At 33.4% G+C, this 22,458-nt stretch overlaps 1 protein-coding gene across 8 annotated transcripts in view; it reads left to right on the top strand.

The window, feature by feature from the left end:
• The window catches only part of LOC149802702 (uncharacterized), a 90,657-nt gene that overhangs the window by 46,597 nt on the left and 21,602 nt on the right, over window positions 1–22,458 (top strand). For all 8 annotated transcript variants that reach the window (XM_089952095.1, XM_089952089.1, XM_089952094.1 and 5 more), the window contains 5 exons: window positions 4,395–4,502; window positions 7,604–7,692; window positions 8,300–8,370; window positions 18,573–18,650; window positions 19,914–20,027. In XM_089952095.1, coding sequence (XP_089808221.1) covers window positions 4,395–4,502; window positions 7,604–7,692; window positions 8,300–8,370; window positions 18,573–18,650; window positions 19,914–20,027 — 460 coding nt within the window. The remainder of the gene's footprint in view (window positions 1–4,394; window positions 4,503–7,603; window positions 7,693–8,299; window positions 8,371–18,572; window positions 18,651–19,913; window positions 20,028–22,458) is intronic.

Here is a 22,458-nt window from a genome sequence, read left to right as displayed (position 1 = left end):
CCTGGAAATGATACCCCTCCCTCAGATGGTCACCACATGGTCAGTATATATACTAAATTGGGTGAATTATAACTCAGTTGTTTAGAATGAGAAGCAGTGTCAGATAGATGGAGGGTATCTCAGTATCCCATATGCTTTTTGAAAAGCATGGAGATAATAAAATAAGTAGCATTAATGAAACTGAATTATGTCAGTCAACAGGGATTCATGATTGTTTCTGTGTATTGAGAGCAGCAGAATTATATTATGTTATATATATAGAGTGTGACCCCCGCTATAGCATGCTCTGTTATAACGCAAATTCGAATATAACACAGTCGTGGTGTGGCTCCAGAAATTTCATATACATGTATTTTTCTTGTGCACAAAAAAAAAGTCTTAAAAAGTACGGAAAAAACGTAAAAGGTTGATTATCATTTTGGGGAAGAGATCGCGTATGAATAATACAAGACAATCTTGGCTTGGCTCCTGAAATTTTATATGTATTTTTCTCGTACACAAAAAAGTATTTTTTTTCTTCTTCTTAAAAGTAAGAATAAGAAAAAACGCATAAAAAGTTTATTCTGGGATTGTGTTGGTCTTTGCCAATGTCGCAAACTTGGATTGTTTTTCCTTATTGGCTGCAAAACATACCATGTGGCTTTTTCTATTTGTTGGCGACATTGTTGGCTGTTTAAACTTTCATATACAACCTATGGTTTGGAGTGCAGAAATTCAGAGGCCCCATGAAAGGAAGCTGCAAACTGGATATAAAATGCACTGAAATTTATTTATTGTTACATAAACAAATTCTTTGTCCATACTGATAAACCATCTAAACAGTGCATTGTTATATCATAATCCGCTTATCCTGGCATCTAGCATGAGTTCTGTATGTTGTGAAATATCTGCTTTTTTGTTGTTGACATTTCTGGTAATGGAGATCAGCCAGACGAGGTATTGTCTCGTAATCTATCTTTCATCAGATTTTCGGCCGCTCGCTAGTAATTAATATGTTTGCAAACACTGACATTTGTATGTGGATGGTAAGTAAAATTCCTCTTCGTTTTACTCAGAATTAAATCCTTCAGAATGCTCACGTTTTCTGTAATAATCCTTGTCATCAGAACACCTGCATCTCTATCGTCTGCTGACCCTTTGTTAATTTTCAGACACATGCATGGAAGGCAGCATCACGCTGTTACCACAAATGTAAAAAATAAATTTAAAAAATACATCTTACTTATTGGTTTATTCAGTAGGCATGGAGGGACAGTAACTAGAATAGTCTAAACGACGGCCAATTCCTTTTTTAAAAATGTACCCAGATAAAATAGTTTGTTGAAATTTCAAAGGAAACAGATTACCTTTGAAGCACTGACTGCTATGAAAACAAAATTTCAAAGGAAACAGATTACCTTTGAAGCACCGACTGCTATGAAAACATACTCAGCAAATGGAAAAAATACGTCTCAATCATGCAATATAATTATTTGATGTTGCCGCCAAAATAAGAAATGGGCATTTGTTTGGTTCTCCAAAGCTGGCCATTAGCGGTGACTTCGATAATGCATGCACCCTTCATCAAAGAAAGCCGACTACAATCTTCAATAAAAAGAAAACTTTTCTTCAAAGGAAGTTAGTACCAAACTTACATAAGAGCAATGGAATCTGATGGATTTTTTCATTTTCCAACATGACTGGAACACTTTAACTGTGCTGTGAAAGTTTCCTTTTTGTAGGGAAAAAGTTTATGCTTACGAACGCTACCAGTGGCGGCTTAAAACGCAAACTAACTTTTACCGACTTGGAATGTACTTTAAAGTAATGTGTTTCGTTATGTGTGCATATTTTTGATGGAATCACTTGTATTGTGGATTCAATGTATATGATGAGGTTCGCAGGTGAGTACACAGTGTTGATACTCTATTCATGCTATACTTCAGACATTTATATATAAACAGGATTCACGTATATGTACCAATTCATGGTTCTCTGCAGGTGTATTTCTCATTTAATATGCATCAATTTAAGATGGCAACTGTGCCGACGAAGCACATATTTTACCACCCACATTTATTACATCACCCCCCATTTTTTTGGGGAGGGGGTACATTTTCTACAGCTAACTGACTTGGTTGCTTATAACACGATTCAGGATATAACGTGGTTGGGTTTTATGGCTCCCAACTACTGTGTTATAGCGGGGGTCACACTGTATTATACAAATCTATTATTTTTGAAATTTTTTAGAAATTGTCATGGAATGTCTAAATTTGTCATTTATGTGCAGTGTCAGTGCACAAGTGATTAAATATGCAAGGAATATTCAGATTATGTGACATCATAAAAATGCACCCATTAACTCATTAACCCCTGCAGGTTTTTGTCATTTTCACCTAAAGTGTGAGTAGGAAACACATTTTGGGGGTATTTCTGAATACATCCTTATACATCGACTTCCGAGAAATTTTCCATTAGCCTAATGCCTAGTTGTGTTAGAAACATTGTTTTCCTTGGTTATTTTGCTCGCGCATGAGCAGAAGGGTAAAAGTTGGAGTTTCTTTTTTTTTCTTCTTTTTTTTTTGGCTTAATGGACCCATCATTTTTGTATCGAGACCACTCTTTATTCCAAATGCCCACCTTATCCTACTTTTTGCAAAGGTTCTCCTGTCTGTGTGCAGTTCAGACTGGTCTGCCTTAGATTTGAGGCCTAAAAAGTCTCAAATCTGGAGACAAATTCGGATTCTGACCACGGGCGAATTTTGGGTGATAAAAATTGGGTTTAAAAAAATAGGTTTTTCCCTCTGTATTTTGTAGTGCAACAAAAACATCCAGATTATTTGGTATCATTGTAGAACTACATCTGTCTACCTTTCTATAATACCACCCACTTTAGTGTATCTTACATCACCTTGACGCTACAGAGCTCGGCAGTAGGCTACTACCTCCTGCCACGTAAATGTGGCGCCAGGGGTTAATGAGTTAACCATTAAACTTTTTTCATGTCATTCGATTAACAAACCCATTTATTTTGAAGATTATATTCAAATGATTTGTCCACTGGACCTATGATTTAATGTTCTTAAACAAATTTATTTTATGTAAAAACTGTTATCCTATCAATCCATCTCTCTTAGGATGGTGGGATAATAGGATATTTACTATACTCTTAAAATCCCAAATACCAATTTATTGTTGTGCTTTTCTTTACTTGTCTGAAACCTTTTGCTAATCTTGTCTTTGGAAAGGATGACAGCCTCACATCTAATGCCTGGTACATTTGTAAAACCTGTACATTTGTCTGTTTCTACAGCAATAACAATTTTTATTTGCAAGGCCTTCATTGTAGATTGAGTTTGAGTTTTTGTGATTCTTTTCAGACAGTGGATGATCAGTTTCTATCATTTCTTAAGAGGGACTGCATTTTTGTAGTATTAGGATAAACATCTGCATTAGCTCACCATTGCAAAACCCACCACTTTTTTTATTTAATAGTCCCACCCCCAGGCAGTGACCCAGGGATCATTATGGTTGGAAAACATTTGAAATTGTCATTGTAATTAAAATGTTTGTATATTATCAGAACTTTGATCCTCCTCCCAGATACCCCAGGGTTGGTAGCCAGGGGTGACACCCTCCTAGCAGAGTAACATAGTTACAAAATTTAGTGAATTTCTATGTAGGAGTTTGAGAGGACATTTGGAAGTGGTGCTTGGTATTACTGGTTTTAAAACAATGTCATTTTCCTCATTATTTATTAGCATTTGTTAATGTTTGTGTGTTAAGTACATGTGTTATTTTGTACGGCTAAGAACTTTCTTCAGATTTGCAGGAGAGCAGTTGTTTTCTGTTTTAATTTTACATAATTTCTCTCATCAACTAAATATTTTCTCATTTGTTGAATCAGCATATTTTATGTTTTCTTGGTTTCTCTGCTAAAGATCTTGTCTCAGGTGTTGGCATTCCATTCAGATTTTCACTGCCTGTTTGTCAACAGTGTAGCTAGTATATTGTAGGCTGCAGTTTCAACACTTCCTATTTTTATTTTTAAATAATATGATGGATATACTATGTTGTTATTTTGCTTTAACATGAACAAAATTTTCTAGCTATTTGAGAGCAGAAGATGTGAAAGCAAAAGCTAAAACATCTCAGGTCCCTGCCTTGGAAAAAGGAGTTGTTTGCCTCAATATAAGTTTGGTATACTATGGTACATGTTGCTGTATGTTCATTTTGTATACCCATTTTGATGTATATCATCTTTGTATATAATTTTTTTTTGTGTTATCCAGCTCTAATATTTCGTAACAGACAGATAGATGGATAGTCAGATGGAGGATAATGTTTTCAGTGTGTGTACAAAAACTAGTTTCAAATCTTGTCCTTTGCAAACATTCTCTACTTTCTTTCAGAGGAAAGAGATCCCTGGAATGTATATGCTTGTTACTTGCATATAAGATTAAGTATCCAGAGAACATCTTCCTTCTGCGTGGAAATCATGAGTGTGCATCAATCAACAGGTATTTCTTTTCTTATTGCCACCTGTTAGATTTAGGTTTAAGCCTAGATACAGTCAGCACACAGATAATGAGTGGAGTCAGATTGCAACTTTAAATCCCATTCCTGTTTCTTTTTTTCTGTAGAAAATCATTTTACATATGCATGCATTTGTTTATCATTATACATATACATATACCCATTTTGATGTATATCATCTTTGTTGCTATCAGAGATAAAAATATGAAAGAAATTTAAATGTTTGATTGGAATTTATTCAGATATGCAGTAGATGTAATGAGGATATATTTTCATGTCAATTTTTGTCACCTTGTGTAAGCAAAATTTTTTTTTATTACATCAGTGCTTTTTGTTGTTGTAGATTCACAACAAAACAAGATTCCTTTTTTGAGAATCTACGGACATTTATTTCATGAAACAACTGTCAATGTAAAAATGTTATTTTTTAAAAATGTTTTATATGTAAAATATTGATGCCTTGATTTCATTGCAAGTAATAGTAAAACTTTTTCTCATCCTTGAGGAAATCTCTGAGTACCTATTTAGGAATTTTTCACTACAAACTCATGAACTTGCATCTCCATCATGAACCATTTCTGTGAAACAAAGCTTTTTTATAACTCATTTTGCTTGGTTGCCTTGCTGTCTTTCATTTGCAAATGAGCATTGTAATTTAAGGTATTTTTATTACAGTACTTGCACAATAATATTTTATAACAGTCTTCGATTGCTTAGTTGAAATAAGTTGACCTGACACATGACAATGACTGGTAGCTCTTTTGGTAGGATTTGCATGCCTGTTAACATTTATTTGATTTGATACAAAAGATGTAATGTGATAATACAAAGCAGGTCTTTTAATTGAGTGTAACAATACAAACAAATATTTTGCAAGTGAATGTCAAAACATGGTCAGCACTTAATTAGATTCTCACAGAAATGAACATGGACATAGCTATGATTGTAGATTTACATTTTCTACATTTTCATACAAGAAGGCATATTACATTTATGATGATTACACTTAAATTGAATTAAAAGATAGAACTTAAACACAAATATCACTTGACAAAACATATTTAATTGTTATTTGTTCATTAAATTGTTGCCATCAGTAGGTGTTTGTGACATTTTAATTGATCAAAATTTCATTGAATATTGTTATTTACAGTGTACTGAGAATGCTGTTTGGTGTTTGGAAAGAAAACTTAACAAAATACATGACTACTTACTAAAAGTTGATAATTTCAAGATACTGGTTAAAATGTTTGGGTGCTATTCACCATTTTCATTGACAAAACAAGCAATGTATCAAGGTTTCACTTATAAGTTTTGTGACAGATTGTTTCATATTCAAGAAATAGAGGCCAGTATTTTTTGTATCTTCTAGTTAAAAAACATGGGAACCATGCCTGACCTTGTGTTCTAAGCAGGGTTGCAGGTTATCATGGTATGAGTTATCGAGTGAGTGGTGTACTTTTTATGGCCTTATTTGTGACAGTGTTAGCTATGGACCAAAGAATTAAACTTCAGAAACAAGATTACTGACCTATACTGAATACTGGTAGTCCAACAACTTTGAAAATGGTTCTGGAAAGTAGGTGTTTCTTGGCTGGCAATCAAATTGATCAGTGTACCTTGGATTGATGCCATGTTTAGAACTCAGCTTTGGCCTACAGCTATAATTGACTAATTTGTTAGAAATTATAAGTCAGTGAATGAAGTGAGTAAGTATTTTTATACATTTTTTACATTCTTGATGCTTTTCATTTTTTAATCCAGTATGGGGGTACAATCTGCCACGGTTGTGGGCTGAAACTATAAGTTCAGTATGTTTAAGATTTATTGAAGCTGTCACAGGTCTGCGGGACAGACCCGAACTCTGTGAGTGAAATGTCATTTCTGTCACTCAGTGGACGCTTGTGAGGTATTTGAATAAAGATTTTTCTATAGAATGGTTATCTGGCTAGAAAGGTGGTTTGTGATAAAATTTGGATCCATTTACAAATTTACCTCTGTGCATTGTAATTTTTTGCAATGTCTGTTTACAGAGTGTTCTCTTGTCATTGTGGTAGCAGGACTTGCATTAAAAAAAGACTTAAGTTTTTTTCTTGACAATGGAATTATGTGTTTGAATATTAGAAATGATTTGGTATAAGTTGTGATGTAATACTAAAAGAATAATAAAAATTCAAGGCATTGGCATGCCTATTAAGTTGCTGAAAGCCCTATTCAAATCTATATTCTGCTTGGATTCTCTCAAAAAGATCCATCTACAAATGGGACAGACTTTTGTAACTTAACTAAGTACCCTCTTGGGCAGTATAATCACAAGGAGTTTAGAAATCTCATAATAACTATTCACTCAATCAAACACATGTTGCGCTTGCTAATAAAAAATATCTTGATTGGTATTGTTGTTGTTGTTGTTGTGGGGTTTAACGCCATTTTTCAGCACACGATAGGCTATGCATGGCGGCCAGTATTAATGGTGGAGGAAGAACCCGGAAAAACCTTGGGAAGAACCACTGACCCTCGAGAAGCCACTGGCAAGCTTTCTCACATATCCACATTGGCCGAATCCTGGACTTGAAACCATGCAGACAGAGGTGAGATGGCAGTCATCCGTAACAGAGAGCGTTTTAGACCACTCGGCCACTCAGGGCCCCTGATTGGTATTGAATTAACAACATATGAAAAATCCAAATGTACAAAAGATTACACATTATATGGTAAGTTTTTTCAATATAACATTGTATAAAGGTGAAAACTCAAGTCTACAGAAGAATAAGGACTTGGTTACTAAGGTACCATACTTATAAATTTATTCCAGTTGCTAACAACATTGACCCTGATTTGCAATCACATAATGCAATGGCAGACCAAGGTCTTTGTTGTTTGTTCTACAGATTACTTATAACAAACTACATAGCTCCGGATCTGCCAGTGCATTATATGTTGTTAGATCTGGGTCAGTGCACTTTCAAGTTGGACTTGACTTATAAGTGAACATGTATAGTAGACTGCATGTTATGTACATTTTAAATTTTAAAAGCTGTTTCTTTATGGTTAACATTTACCTTTATCCTTTTTTATCTTTCAGGATATATGGATTCTATGATGAATGTAAGAGACGATACAACATTAAGTTGTGGAAAACATTTACAGATTGTTTCAATTGTTTACCAATTAGTAAGTAAAATTACTTTTTAATTGAATGTTTTCCTTAAATATTGGAATGAAAGAATGAACTTTTATTTCATTGGTGTTTATTTCCCAGTATTTATGGCTAAGTTGAAAAATTGCATTCAGTATAATTTATTGAGCTAAGATATGGTCAGATTTGTAATTGTTTAGTTCTACTTTTTAACTGCATACGTAGCTGCACGGACTTAGGAAAAAATTGGTTAATGTATTTTGATTATTATCTATTGTAATTAAATTCTTGTCATTAAATCGAAGATGAAATTTTTATTTGTTTTCAAATGCAATAATGGATTAGTTGAAGAAAAGTTTTCAAAATGTCACACTTACGATTGTTATCCCTGACATTTATATTATGAGCTTTTAGCACAAGCTAGAACTTCAAAACACGGGTATCACAAATTGCGAAGACTCTTAATACATGCTATGAAAAGTATTGGTAAATTCAAAGGTTGGTATTGGTTTTTATAATTTTGACAGTAACTTTTTTTAAAGGTATGTACAAACTGTTGTTGGCGAGCAAAATTAATTGCTTCTTCTTGTATGTTTTAGATCATCCAGCTAGTTCATCTTTCCCACAATTTCATTATTTCAGCTGCATTAGTTGAGGGCACAATTTTTGCAATGCACGGTGGACTGTCCCCAGATCTTGTCAGTTTTGAGCAGGTAAATTGCCAGTCCTGTGTCATGCATAGTCTTTTAGCATTTTATTGCCCATGGCAATAGCTCTGCTCAAACTTTCTTACTATAAAAGAAGAGCAGCCCAAAACTTGGGATGTTTTGGTTAATCATGATATCAGTTCTTTATCAGTGTCTGTGTCCTGTTGACATTATTACACATTTTGGATTCACAAATGTGTGGCCAAAATAATACAATCTTGTATCAACTAGTATCATTGATTATATGTTTTTTACATACGTTTTTGTGACATTTTGGTTGCTTGATTTGTAGTCTGACACCCGGTCTGCCATATACTGTTACAGCCATCATTCCAAAAGACCCAGTTTATAAAATATCAGTATATAAAAGCAACACCCCCACCCTCACCCCCACCCCCACCCCAGCTTTTAGTGTTTTACCTTGATAACAGGATCATGGGTTTGTCATAGTTTTTGGTCTTATTTCCCTTAAATCTTGACTCCTGTGAACTATTGAAACTATAGGAAACTCAGATTCTCAAGAAAGAAACTTGCAGAAATGTACGATTTAGCATTTACTTGATATATTTTTAAATAGCAAAATAATCAAGAGGAAATGGTTATTATTGTATGAAACATGGGTAGATAATGGATGAAGACTTAAGTTAAATGAGATCAAGGTCCGGAACAGAAAATTCCATAGTGCAGATCATTTAATATAATCCAGATATTTAAACCTAAACAAAAATAGTGTTTTATGGGTTGTACTTGATATAAATTTTTATTATAATTATGTAAGTGTCCACTGAGAAGGTAGTAGTGCAGAGCAGATGATGGAATTAAGATGGCAGAACCACCAAACCAAGTGAGATTACTTAATTTGTTTTACCAATTCTAGTGCCTCAAGCTTTTTCTCGTATTTTTCTTTGTCGCTTTGAAATGTTTTGCATCCGTAGGTTTTGGAAGACACTGCCTCACATATTCACCTTCTCTTTGAGTTTTAGGTGCAACACTATTTCTCAGAAGACAACTGCAGGTGTTCCATTTATTAGGCATCCTTTTAGCTCAGAACAGTGAATTTACTTTTTGTTACACTATTAAACGTTAAATTGAAATAGTTGAAAATGGAATACAGGTTCGAAAAGACCATGCTAGTGTTGAAAGTAATGAATAAACTTTGTCCACAATATTTGCATGGTATCTTAAACTTTAAGTATTAGACAATAATAACATCTAAATTAAGATTGATCACAAGTGAAAATTGCAGAACACCAAAATCTTCGTAAAATCATTGGCTTACTCAGATTCTGTTATTTGGAATACACTCAAAACCATTGCATCATAACTGAATCTAAATGTCTTGAAAATAAAATTGTTTGACCTTTATCCTGAAATTTTTAATTTTAAATATTTTAATTTGTGTACTCCAATTTATTCTGTTAATCAGTTTGGTATACACTTTTATTCTTAATGTATCCAAGCTTGCATTATCCTTATATTTTTTGTATATACAATAGTTTGTTCATCTTGAAGGGCTTACGGCACCCTAGGTGGCTGACTGGTTTAAGGCATTTACCTTACAGATCACATACTCATCTCACTTTTTCCCACATGAGTTTGAGTCTCGGCACAACCAGTGTGACTATGAGAGAAAGCTTACCACTATATTCCTGTTGGTTGGTGGTCCTTCCCATTTTTTTCCCTTTTTCTTCTCCACCAGATATGCTGGCCACCATTTTTAGCCTATCATGTTCAGAAAATGGCATTAAACCATACAAAACCAAACCTGCGAGCATAAAGGGAGGAAAATGTATTAGGACTTAATGACTAACCCATATAAAATAAAGTATATTGTTATAATTATTATTATTGACATTCCCTCAAAAGTCACGGGCTTGCAGGTATAATAATAGGAACTTTAGTTTGGTCTGCAAGTCTTTGCCTTTGGAATGGAGATAACTCAAATTATAGTATATAATGAGATGGTTAGACCTTAGAGTGATTGGCTACCTTGGTCAAGTTTGACAGCTGATGCCGTACTTAAACTTGTAGCCCTTTCCAACAGGTATGTTATCTCCCTTACGTTGGAGCTCTTCAGAGTCAAGGTGCATGCATAGGACAAGAGACCCACCTTCTGGGTAGTATTGACTGATGCATGCTAAGCTGATTATAATTTCATTATTTATGGATGTATAATTCCATGTTATTGTCCATGCCATTAGATCAGAGATGCTGTTATTTGCAGATTTTGTAAATTGAACAAAGTTTATTCCAGTTTTGGAACAAAGGCTTACAGATGCTTTTTTTTATTAGCCTGGAATAATAAATTAAAAATTCCAATAAACTGTCTCTAATCTTGTAAAAACAGATCCAAGTAGTTGTAAGCAACAGCTTGTATGAATTACATCAAAGCAGTTTATTATTGTCATTTTAATGCTGTGAAAACAGTAATTATTTGGAGAACATATCCACACTAATGATGTCTTTTCAGTATTTTATATTGCAGTGTGTACAAAAGATATGCAAGGATATAATAAACACGATATGGCAGAACAAATAAAATTCCAGATGTTTCAGATTCAGTGAAGACTTTTTTTGTCTCAAGTGCTCTAATTAGGGGAGATGAGTTGCTTGTCAGCTATATTACAAGTTTATTATATGCAGTCAATGGCAGCAAGCAAATATAGTTGCTATATTGATCCCTCTCATGAAAAAACTAAACCATTATCAGAAGTAATATATGTTGTTCATGTTATTTACACCTAAAAACTGTTTTCATTTCCTCTTGTTTATTCTCATTTGTTTGTGCATTTATATATTTCATAATTTTTCTGTTTGTCTGTATTCTTGTAAACCAGATTACAATGGCAATATACGTTAAAATAAATAATAATAAGAAAAAACTTAACACATATAGTGATACTTCCTACTGGAAAAAATTCTTACATGTGTATGCCACCTGTGTGTAGTATAGGATTCAATAAAATATGGTTTTGAACTTAGTGCCTGATACTTGTGACAAATACATACATATTTATATATAAATTTTGAATTTAGCTTTTTCGTTGTATTGTTATTCTTATTATTTTATTATTTATCATTATGCAGATGCAACAGTATCTCAGCAATCACTGTAAGCATACTTAAGTCATGATTTGATAGGAAGTGATTGTTTTCCTTCTCACTGTCTGTCAAGCTGAATACTCACTATGCAGAAATAGTAGGCCTATGTGCCGCATATATGAATTAAGGGGCAATAAGCATCATTTTGAAAAGGCCTTTATGATATCATTGGTTACTAAATGGTCATCCAAGGCACAAGCAATTTCTACAATATTTTCTTAAAAATTACTTTATAAAATTTGTTATGAATTCTTTATTAAGTGAAGAAGAAAAGACTTTGAGTTATTTTGAGCTGAAGTTCTCAATGTGTATGCAATCCGCTGTTGGTCCACAAGCTCCATTCAGGTGGTCTGCAGAAAGGTGCAATAGTTACCTTACAGTGCAATCATCATTAGGAAAGACCATTAGGTGATCTGTCGTCTTGACAGAGGGTCTTCCTGAGCAATGTTCAAAATGCCAACAAAAAAGTTTGAAAACCACTGATTTAGAGAAATAGTTTTGTTTGCTTGTGAGTATGAGATAGAAATATGGCTGTCAGTATATCTTAGTTATAAATTATGTGCATCCCCTTATCCTGTTGAATGCATCAGCTAAACCTCAAAGTCATCAGGTAGTCACAAAACGTTGATTTCATAGATTATCAGCATCTTTTGTTTCATAGTTACTAAGTTTTTAGGAATATATTAGTGATCTCTTGTGGAGTGAAAACTCTGACAAAATACTGTTACTCTTAAGAAAGTTTAGAAAGGTAACTTACCAGTAATTATTAATTGCATATTTTGCAGTCTATGGAGTATATGTCTAATTTGCTAATTTCATAAATTCTTCATCTTCATCCATAGACTTTGTTGTTTTTATTAGTAGCTTCCAGTTTCATCACTAATAATTGTGTCACTATGCTGTTCCAGATTAATTGAGAAACTCTTGTCACCGATGCTAAGATGCTTTTTTCCCACATTTCATTTTTTGAGAAAGACGATGTTTCAGAGCGATTGTTATATGTTTTTGTAAGTTTACCTGACAAGATGAGAACTGCAAAGAGAATTAATGATAGAAAAACAGAGAAAACTCACATAAAAAGAACAATAAATACTTTTTTAAAATTAATTTAATATATCTGTGAACTATTTGAATAAATTTACAGAAACGAGAAAAGAGAGGGGTTGATTTCTTGTGGTTCTCAATCCACTTGAGATTGTAAAACTGGCAATTGCTGTGGAATAATGATAGAAAGCAAATGAGATACTAGCATTGCCTATTACCCAACGCCAACATCAGAGTTTAAACAGTTAACTGGTTTGTATTCTTGTTGGGAACCAAAGACCAAATCCTTTACTTAAAATCAAAGAGAAATGCCAGAACAACAGCTTGTTAAGAATGAATACTAGTAATATGTTGACATTACATTTTGCTTTAAGCTGAAATGCAGAACTAAAATCATATCATTGATGATCGGCAGGTAATCTCTGTTCTGTATTTTGACCTATGTGGGCATTCATTAGTGAATATTTGATGGTACCGTGAATATGTGATAATTATGTGCTTAGCCTATGGTATTTTATAAATAATGATCAGATATTAGAGTTGTTAATATGGATTATGTCCCTTTGTTTGATCACTTCTATCTTTGACAAAGATGTACAGGTAATTGCTCAAGCGCATCAGATAAAATACTGGTAAATCAGAATATCGATGGACATTTAGCTAAAATGTGATAGGAAGAAATGGGTCTAATATAAAAGAAAAGGATGAATGAAGCAAATTTGGGGGGGGGGTATGGAGAAATGATAAGCTTTGCATTAACACTATACACTATAGGATAGTGACCATGAGTGTGCTACACAGCCCATAAAATGTGAGCTCTTTAATTGTTTTCTTTTATTTCATGTTGGAGAAGCCAGAAAATACAAGCATGTACAAATGCATACAGAATAATGAAAATAATCAGTCATATTATTTTATAATAATAGGTTGACATGGTAATCGAACAAGAATCGATACAGCTGTTTTGCTTATCACATCTTATACAGCTATATGATCTATTTTTTATTTTGCTTATTACATCTCATAATCACGGTAAAGCAGTTTCAATGACAATCCAAATACAAATCGATTTGGAGTATAAGACATTTCCCAGACTTCCAGGTCAAAAGTTATCAACTTATAGGCCAGAAAATATGGTATATGCTTACATTTAAAACTGCTGATTGAAAATATTTCTGATCATCTTGCATTATTAGAAATAAATAGCAAACTAGAAAATACATAATATGCAGTTATTTCTATCCATGAGGTTGATACCTGATTTTATTGCCCTGATTGTCAACTCCACCTACTGATTCATGGTATTGATTATTTGACATACTACTTAAAAATTCAATGCATAAAAAAAATGCTTAAATTTGACAAGAAAAGGAAATTTTGGTCAGAAAAATATGGGGAACCATATGCAATATATATTCATAAAATTTGTATTAGACTAACTGGACATATGGTAATCGAACCAGTCTGCTGCTTCTGTTGATTTCTTCCAGGTCACTGCATGCACTGTTAGTCCTATTTATCATGGATTATGATATAAATATGAATATAATAAATATTTCAATTTGACAATTTACAACTTTTATAATTTGTTTTGAATGTAACTTTTGCTTTTTCATAATTTGTTTGTATTTATGCTGATATGCTGCTTATCTGGAACTCTGCTTGATGTCAGTAATTTTCATATGTCAGATGTTTTAATATCAATCAGACATATAAACAAATTACAAGTGCATGTACATTTTAGCATGAAGAGAGAGAAGGAGTGAGAGAGCAAAACACATACATGCAGTTTATTTTCAGTTAAACTTTATATGCTGTTTATACTGACTAAAGATTTTCTAAATATTTTTAGGTTGCATCCAAACTAGTTATGTTTCTTTTTAAAATCACCACTTCAAAGTTTATAAATGTGAGCAAAATAACTAATCAAATAGATCATTGTGTTATGGGAAATGACATCTTTGAGGTGGAACTGTTTTTGTTCATTGATATTCATGTGTAATGGATTTAACTTGTGTGAAAAACTATTAGAATGTCCTGCATTAATGCTCTTATTGGCTTTGTATGATTTAATATTGGTTATAATATCATGTTGCCAAAGCAAAGGAAAAGATTATTTATGATTCCTCATGTCTGTATATCTACTATCATTTAATCCATCACACAATCTTGTGAATGCAAGTTGGTATGCAGTTTTTGATGGACTCCCTTCCTACAATATTTATTAGAGTTAATGCCCATTTTGCCTTACAGGTGAATGCATTGTTTGACAGCTCTTGTAAAGATAGTAATTTTTCATTCAGTTGCTGTGAAATTTGGTACATATTATGATAATTGCCCGAAGATGTAAATATAATAAAAAAATCACTTGACCCATTGATTTGTCTTAGAGAGTTATTGCCCTTTTTATTTTTTGTAGCTGGATGTAGTGTATCACATAATCTTGTTAATGCAATTAGCCTCCCCATCTCCTGTTTTTTTTTATTGATTACATTAAATATACAGTCTGTAGTTGAATTGACCTTACGCCAGAAGGTAGATCGCTCCGCCTAATGAACACGTGACTTGACAACCTCTTAACCTCCGACAAACATTCTGTGAAAATAGCGGGCGTGATAACATTAAAAGATATACCAGACAATATTGGTGAGCAATATTTGCCATATGAAACAACATTGAGACAGAAAAAAAAGTGAAAGCATTTATCCATCGCTTGCACTTCTCTAAGTTACGTCGGTATGCGGAGAAGCCGCCCCATGGAGAACTTGCCCCCACATATCTAGAGAAGTCGCCCCAGAGTAGGTGGAGAAGTCACCCCAATTGGTTGGAGAAGTCATCCCAAAACTTGTCACCCATATAACCTTTTTATAACAGAATTCATCTTTTACGTGATTCATATTTATATTTTTATATATATGCGATCACAAAAGAGATATTAACTAAATTAAAGCAATATCATAGTAATATTTATAAGGACGAAATTAAGTCTGCATATAATCTAATGAATGATGACAGTATAGTGATTAAAAAGGATGATAAGTCAAACACTGTTATTATTGTGAATCAAGATGATTGTGTTAAAGAAGTTGAACGTCAATTAGAAATTAAATAAAAAATTTCAACATGCATTAATGAGATCGCTAAAAATAATAATTCCATATGTGAGGAATTTGATACTTTCCCTCTTAACATACGTACACCTCAAAAATAATAATTCCGTATATGAGGAATTTGATACTTTCCCTTTCAACATATGTACACCTCAATTCTACATATTACCCAAAACCATACAAGTCCTGACCTTAATTTACCTTTTAATTTTCCAGGGCGACCCATTATATCAGGTTGTAATTCATATACTGAAAACCTATCCAAATTTATTGATAGTGTTTTACAACCTTTAATGAAATCACTTTCTTCATACATTAAAGATACAGCTACTTTCATTAAAAAGTCGAAGTCTGTTCCATACCTATCTGATAATTTCAATCCTCGTATCATTAGATGTAACATCACTATATACCAACATTCAGCATGCAGATGGTTTTGAAGCGTGCAAATATTTTTTTGATAATAATCCTAATAATAGTACACTATCTAGCGAAGATATTTGTAAAATAATAAAAACTTATCTTGGAAAATAATTATTTTCAATTTAATAATACGAATTACATACAGATAATGGGTATTAATATGGCTCCTATATAATCTTCCATTTCATGGGTGAATTAGAAAAGGATTTTATTCAAAACAAAAAGCTTAATCCATCTCTTTGGTTCAGACTTTTAGATGACATATTTATGATCTGGAAGCATTCAACTGAAGAACTGAAAAAAATTATTGATCACCTAAATCATTTTCACCCGACGATTAAATTTACTTATACTGCATCTAGTACACATGTTTCATTTTTAGATGTAAATGTAATAAAAATTATTGATAACACTATCTCTACAAATATTATTAAAATGCATCTAATGATTTGAAGAGCAGAGCAAAAGGGATAGATAACACTTTTTTTTTGTTAAGTACAGAAGCGGAGTTGATCAAATGGAAAAGTTGAAAAATTGCAAATTTTTTAAATTTAGTAAGTTATTAAGTTGAAGAAAAACAACAATAAATAAAGCCTTAACCATATGGCGACATCGCAGAATTGCTATATATGATCCTTGGGGCGACTTCTCCGAACCGTTGCGAAATTTGTAAATATATACAATAGCTGAGTCGATATCGACAGAAGCAGTTTGTCGGAGGAAAATAGCAGATGTAAACAGTGCCTGGAGGTGTGTATAATAGCGCTCGCTGATTGGTCAATCGAGCAGAATGATTGACAACTGGCGATAGGTCAATTATTTTGAAAGTAGATGCTAGGGCATGGCCAGACATTCTTTTTATGCAGAGGTGTATTATGTTTAATGACTTTCTATTAGACTTAAAACAACCCTTTTTTAAAGAATTTCTTCATACCAACATATACAGTTAAGCCAAGCAAAGTTAACATTTTTATTTTGTAAATCAAAATGAGTTGCATGCAAATTTATCTGACCTTAAATAGTTAAACATATTTCTAGTGATACATTCTGACTTAGTACATGGTCATGTGTCCAATTCAGATATTCTGGGAAAGTCTCAAATTGAAATGGCTTTTGAATTTAAAAAAATGGAAAATGTTTTTGATTCCATTCAGTAAAGAGTCATAGGTGAACCTTGAAAATAATAAATTTCTTCCTGGAAAAGGCCTAGAAGATTTACTTTCAGAATGTTTGGAACACTTCTGCTGCTGGAGATGTAATATGATGGAATCTTGCAAACTCAGCATGGGTTGCAGATCTGATGGAATTTTTAATAGCATGGTACATATCATGGTAATTTACCTGAAGAGCGGCACATCAGCTAATCACTTGTCTTTAGTATTGTCCATTTGACTTACAACAGGATGCAATATTTGACAAAAGCATGTTAATGAAGCTAGTCCAGCAATTTTCAGTCCATTGCTGTGAAACATTGTACATGTATTATGAATTTCATCAAAAGATCCCTATGTGGACTGTTTATTGTTCCATACCATTTTTCAAAGATTTATTTCACTCTGTTTATCTAAAGTTACAGCTGGAAACATTGTATGATACAATCTTGTGATCTCAACTACTCATGCAAGTATTGCTGGATTGTTATCATACTTGGTACTTATTAAATTCATTATGTCAAGATGCATAAATTAACCAAACACTCTGCTCCCAAGATTATTGTAAAAGTTATTGTCCTTTTCTTTCCAAATACTACTGTACTCCCATAATTATTGTAGGAGTTATTGCCCTTTTGGTAATTCACACTGTTTTGACTGCAGTTAGTTTTACAGTAACTGATGGATTCCAGTGATACTTGTTATATTCTGGTACCTTAGTCATAAAGACCCTCAGTGGCTCAGCAGTTGAGATTCATTTGACACCAACAGATCAAGCCAGATTGGCTGTCATGGTATGTCCTTGGGCAAGGCACTCTTCTCCACTTCATTGGTAAAAGTGTTAATATGCTGTAAAACACCATAATCATAATTTTATCTGATGTTGTGTGTATTAACAAGTAATTGTGCTGTCGTGATTTTTGTAAGGATTGTTTCCATTTATACTTGCAGCTAAAGACAATCAGTCTCATTTGTTTTCAAAGGAGACTGTATTATACACTCACTTCCATCATGTAATAGGTATGGGGTGTGGGAGAAATTAGGGTATGTTCATGTGAACAAATTCCTTACCATTTCTTGTGTTTCAGTGACAAAATTTTTGAAGACACAAAATTCTGTTGTAAGACTTTACTGTTGGATCACCATTGTTTTGACAATTCTTAATTTAGAAATGAGATTTTTTTTTAGGTATGGAATCACTAATTCCACATTTGAATTATAAATTCTATTGGCAGGAAAGTTACTAAAATTCCCAGAACTCCCAGACTATTAATTCTGGCCCCTAAAGGGATTTCTCTGTCCATTACTGATGCATGTGATTGAATCTTGATTTTAATATTCCCTCACCAATAGGTGTAATTTATGCTTTTTCTTTCAGCTGCAGAATCTGGAGAGGCCACTCAATGTTCCAGATAATGGACTCGTATGTGATCTATTGTGGTCAGATCCTGATGAGGTGAGCATAGCTATAAGGATGCATAACTGTATATATGTAGATTGATTTTTCTACCTTTTGATTTTTTTTATATGCAAGTCTTAAATCAGGTGTATTATGTTATAGAATTATCTGTCTGCTCACCTGTCTGTTAATTTTTGCTTGTCTGGCCTGTAATTTTGTAATGTTTGTAGAGATTTTCATGAACATTTGCCTCAGTATTTATCATGACAAGATGTTTCATTTACTATAGCCAGGCCCCATATCTCAGGGCCAGAGGTTATGCAAATTGTAGTCTTTGTCATGGCAAGGGAAGATATAATTTTGTAATTAGTATCCTTCTCCAGCATATACCTTTTGAGCCACTGAAAATATTCTAACAAAACATTTCCAAAGTATACATCATGTTCAGATGGTGTTTCATGCACCTTGGCCTTGTCCTCTACCTCAAGGTCAAGCTCACAGGAAGGAACAAAATGTGATTCTGTCACTTGTCTCATTGTCTAGAGTATAACTTTTGAACCACTGAATATATTTTCATTAAACTTTGCCAGCATGTATGTCATTGCTAGAATGTAGTTACATGCCATTGCCACACCCCCTAATTCAAGGTCAGGGACACAGCAGGAAAAATGTAATTCTGTGACTTGTATCCTTCTCTGACCTTTGAACCAGAGATATTTTGATGAAACTTTAACCAATTACAGGCTTTCAGGTGGCCCCAATTTTTACTCCTTTTTCATTGGGCTTCTTCTTTTCTTCAAATTAGCTCTGCTATCCAATCTTTTGAAACATTTTGGAGAGACTCTGTTGGCAATTGGATATGCACCAACTATCATGGAGAGGTTCTTTGTCTCTCAGTGCTTTCTTGGCAGTAATTCATGCATTTATCAGGGAACAGCTGTTGCTATGGTTTTATGAATTATTTAGGCTAACTTGTTTCAGAAATGCTGCTTGGGTACGTTACTGCACTTGACATCTTTCAAAGATTTTGATTTTATTAGAGCTCTCACAGCAGGAAGGAAGAGAGATGGATATTGAAGTGTTAGGTAAATATTGAACCAAGACTGTTTCCTCCTCCCCTTCCTTTTTCTACTCTACTTTATTGTTATGACAAGAGGGGAACTCGTCATTTAGATAACATTCTGGCAGTATTTCTGATGACTGTCTTTTTAAAAGGCTGAATGTTTCAGTAGTTACAATTAACTTTTCAATAGTTGTACGTCCTTTGATGAATTTTTTGTTTTCTAAACTGAAATATTCTCATATCTGGTGTTCATTTAGGACATCACTGGCTGGGGAGATAATGACCGAGGAGTTTCCTTCACATTTGGGGGAGATATTGTTGATGAGTTTCTGGAGAAGCACAACTGCAGTCTTATTGTTCGAGGACATCAGGTACACAAGCATATTTACATATATGATGACTTTGTTTATGTATCAGCTAAGCTTTGGAAAAGAAGCTGTTAATGCCATGATACATAATACTGTAAATAGGGTTACTTTTCACCTATGTACAATAGGCATAAACAGGAAATAAGTGCGCACTAACCTTCTGGTATAATTTTGTAGCATGAATAAATATGTGTAGAGTTTAGTGGTACATCAGTATAGTCCTGGCTATGTAATGCTGATTAAGTGGGGTATTCCTAAAAAGGCATGCATCGACAATGATTAAAGCAAAAAGGGTATAAATGTTTAACATCAGATTCCGATTTTGTTTATAAACTACACTCTTGTAAAAAGTCCAAGACTTTGTTAGCTGGAATGTCATCATGGGATATATCATGCATGTTCTATTAATCACTTCATACAACACGCATGAGAGATCATTAAGCCTATTCTTCATCCCAGAGCCCACAGGCGTATGTAACCAAAATAAGTTCCAATATATGTATAAAATAAAGATAAAGTCTAAGAGGTAATTTTTGCTCTTTATTTGTAATTAAGTAATTAATGAAACTACTTTTTCATTTCACCATGTCCTGATTCTGTATTTTTCTTCTTTCTCATTTCCTTTTTTAATCAACCATCAGCAATATGCTATTAGTCTGCTTCATGGTTGGATTATCAAAGGAGTAAGTAACATTTTGCCATCAATTAGCCCTTGTACAAAATAAGCACATAAAAACTCGATTTGCATTGTAATTTAACAATACAAAAATGTTTCATTGTGACAGTGAGTAAAAAGGAAATAATTTAAGGTTACTAGTACTTGTTGGAAGGATTAACTTTAGTCATGTGTTTTAAGAGTACAACAGTCAGGGTGAAGTTTAACTAATTAATTTACAAAGATTTTTTTTTTTCTTTTCATTATAATATCCAGCAAGGCTTGACCCATTTGAATTTCTTTTTGTTCATACCTGTATGAAGCAACAAAGAAATTATAAACATTTAGCTCCACCCACTGGCACTACATTTTCAGACATTCACATAGAATTATGTATAGAATATTCACCAGCTACACTGACATAATGTTGGTTTACATCAACAAGGAGGACAGTGTGGTCATACCATGTTACCGCTGTATAAGAAGTAATGCCTTGAATGAAAAAGCAACCAAAAAATTCAAACAAATTTTGACTTTATAAGATTGATAAAATATTACCCGAAACTTGGATCCAACATAGAATTTAGATAATCTAGAGAGACAGACAAACAGAGAATTAGTGTCAGTTAGTAGTGGGCCCTGACATTCCAAGTGTCCTTTCAGGTCACTTTCTGATTGGTTCATTTTAACAATGTTTAATCAAGTAAGACCAAGATGCATCAAATATATGAACAGGTATGAATGGTTGATTGTGCCTAGCGATTAGATAAGCCTTTGCTTTTAGGTGCACTGGCGTATTTCCATATTTTGATAAAATTTGGGACATAAATGAAAACTTTAAAGAAGTTAACCATCTTTTCTGTATTAGTTTAAATTTAAATACATAACTTGCTGTAGATTTTGATAGCTTGGTTTTTGCCATACTTACCCATGAAAACAGTGGAAGTTGTCCTTGACTGTGATTGAAAAGTTGTGGACATAAAATGAGCTGAAACTAAAGCTAGTGTTGGAATTTAAAGAGATGGTAAACGTGTATTGAAGGAATTTAATATGGACAGACCCTGATACTACAGAGAAGTTAAATGTAAAGTGGGTGGATTGAAATGGTGAGTTCTAGACAAGATGTTTAAAAAAAAGTAAGTCATGCTATTTTCATGTGTGCAGCCTTGCAATCTCTCTCTCTCTCTCTCTCTCTCTCTCTCTCATACATGAAGTTACATGCACATGCATATTTCCATGGATACAGTCACTAAGAGATATATGGTCTATATTGAATGTTCATTTTTGGCATTTGTTAAAGATACTTGTGATTTACATTTTTTAAGCAACATAGATAACAGCTGTTTTGTTTTGGTTTTTGTTGTTGTTTTGCTTAAAAAAAGATTCTCCATTGAATGTGATCACAAGCAGCACCCACCCGTGCTTTAGCATAAAAAAGATAGTTACTTTAAACTTGAATCAACCCAAACAGATTGAATTGTTTAAGTGTTTTTATCACATTGCATGCTCAGGAGATCCATAAACAATGGTGATGCTTAGTTTCCCTCTTTCTCTCTGATAATGTATCCTGTTAAGGAGACTTATATGTCATTCCCAGTCAACAATTGATGATACTGCGAACCTTACCACTTTTTTAGATAGCAGATGTTGTGTGCTGGCTTGGTTGTTCTTGGAGTTGTTGTTTTGAGTTTAATACCATTTTTTAAGCACATGACAGGCTATACCTGGTGGCCAGTTTAACTAGTGGAGGAAGAACTCTGGGAAAACCTTTGGAAGGAT

Source organism: Sinohyriopsis cumingii, chromosome 3, assembly GCF_028554795.1.
Source record: "Sinohyriopsis cumingii isolate HCF-2022 chromosome 3, ASM2855479v2, whole genome shotgun sequence".
NCBI classification, from domain to species: domain Eukaryota; kingdom Metazoa; phylum Mollusca; class Bivalvia; order Unionida; family Unionidae; genus Sinohyriopsis; species Sinohyriopsis cumingii.
This window is presented reverse-complemented; position numbering and strand designations above follow the sequence as displayed.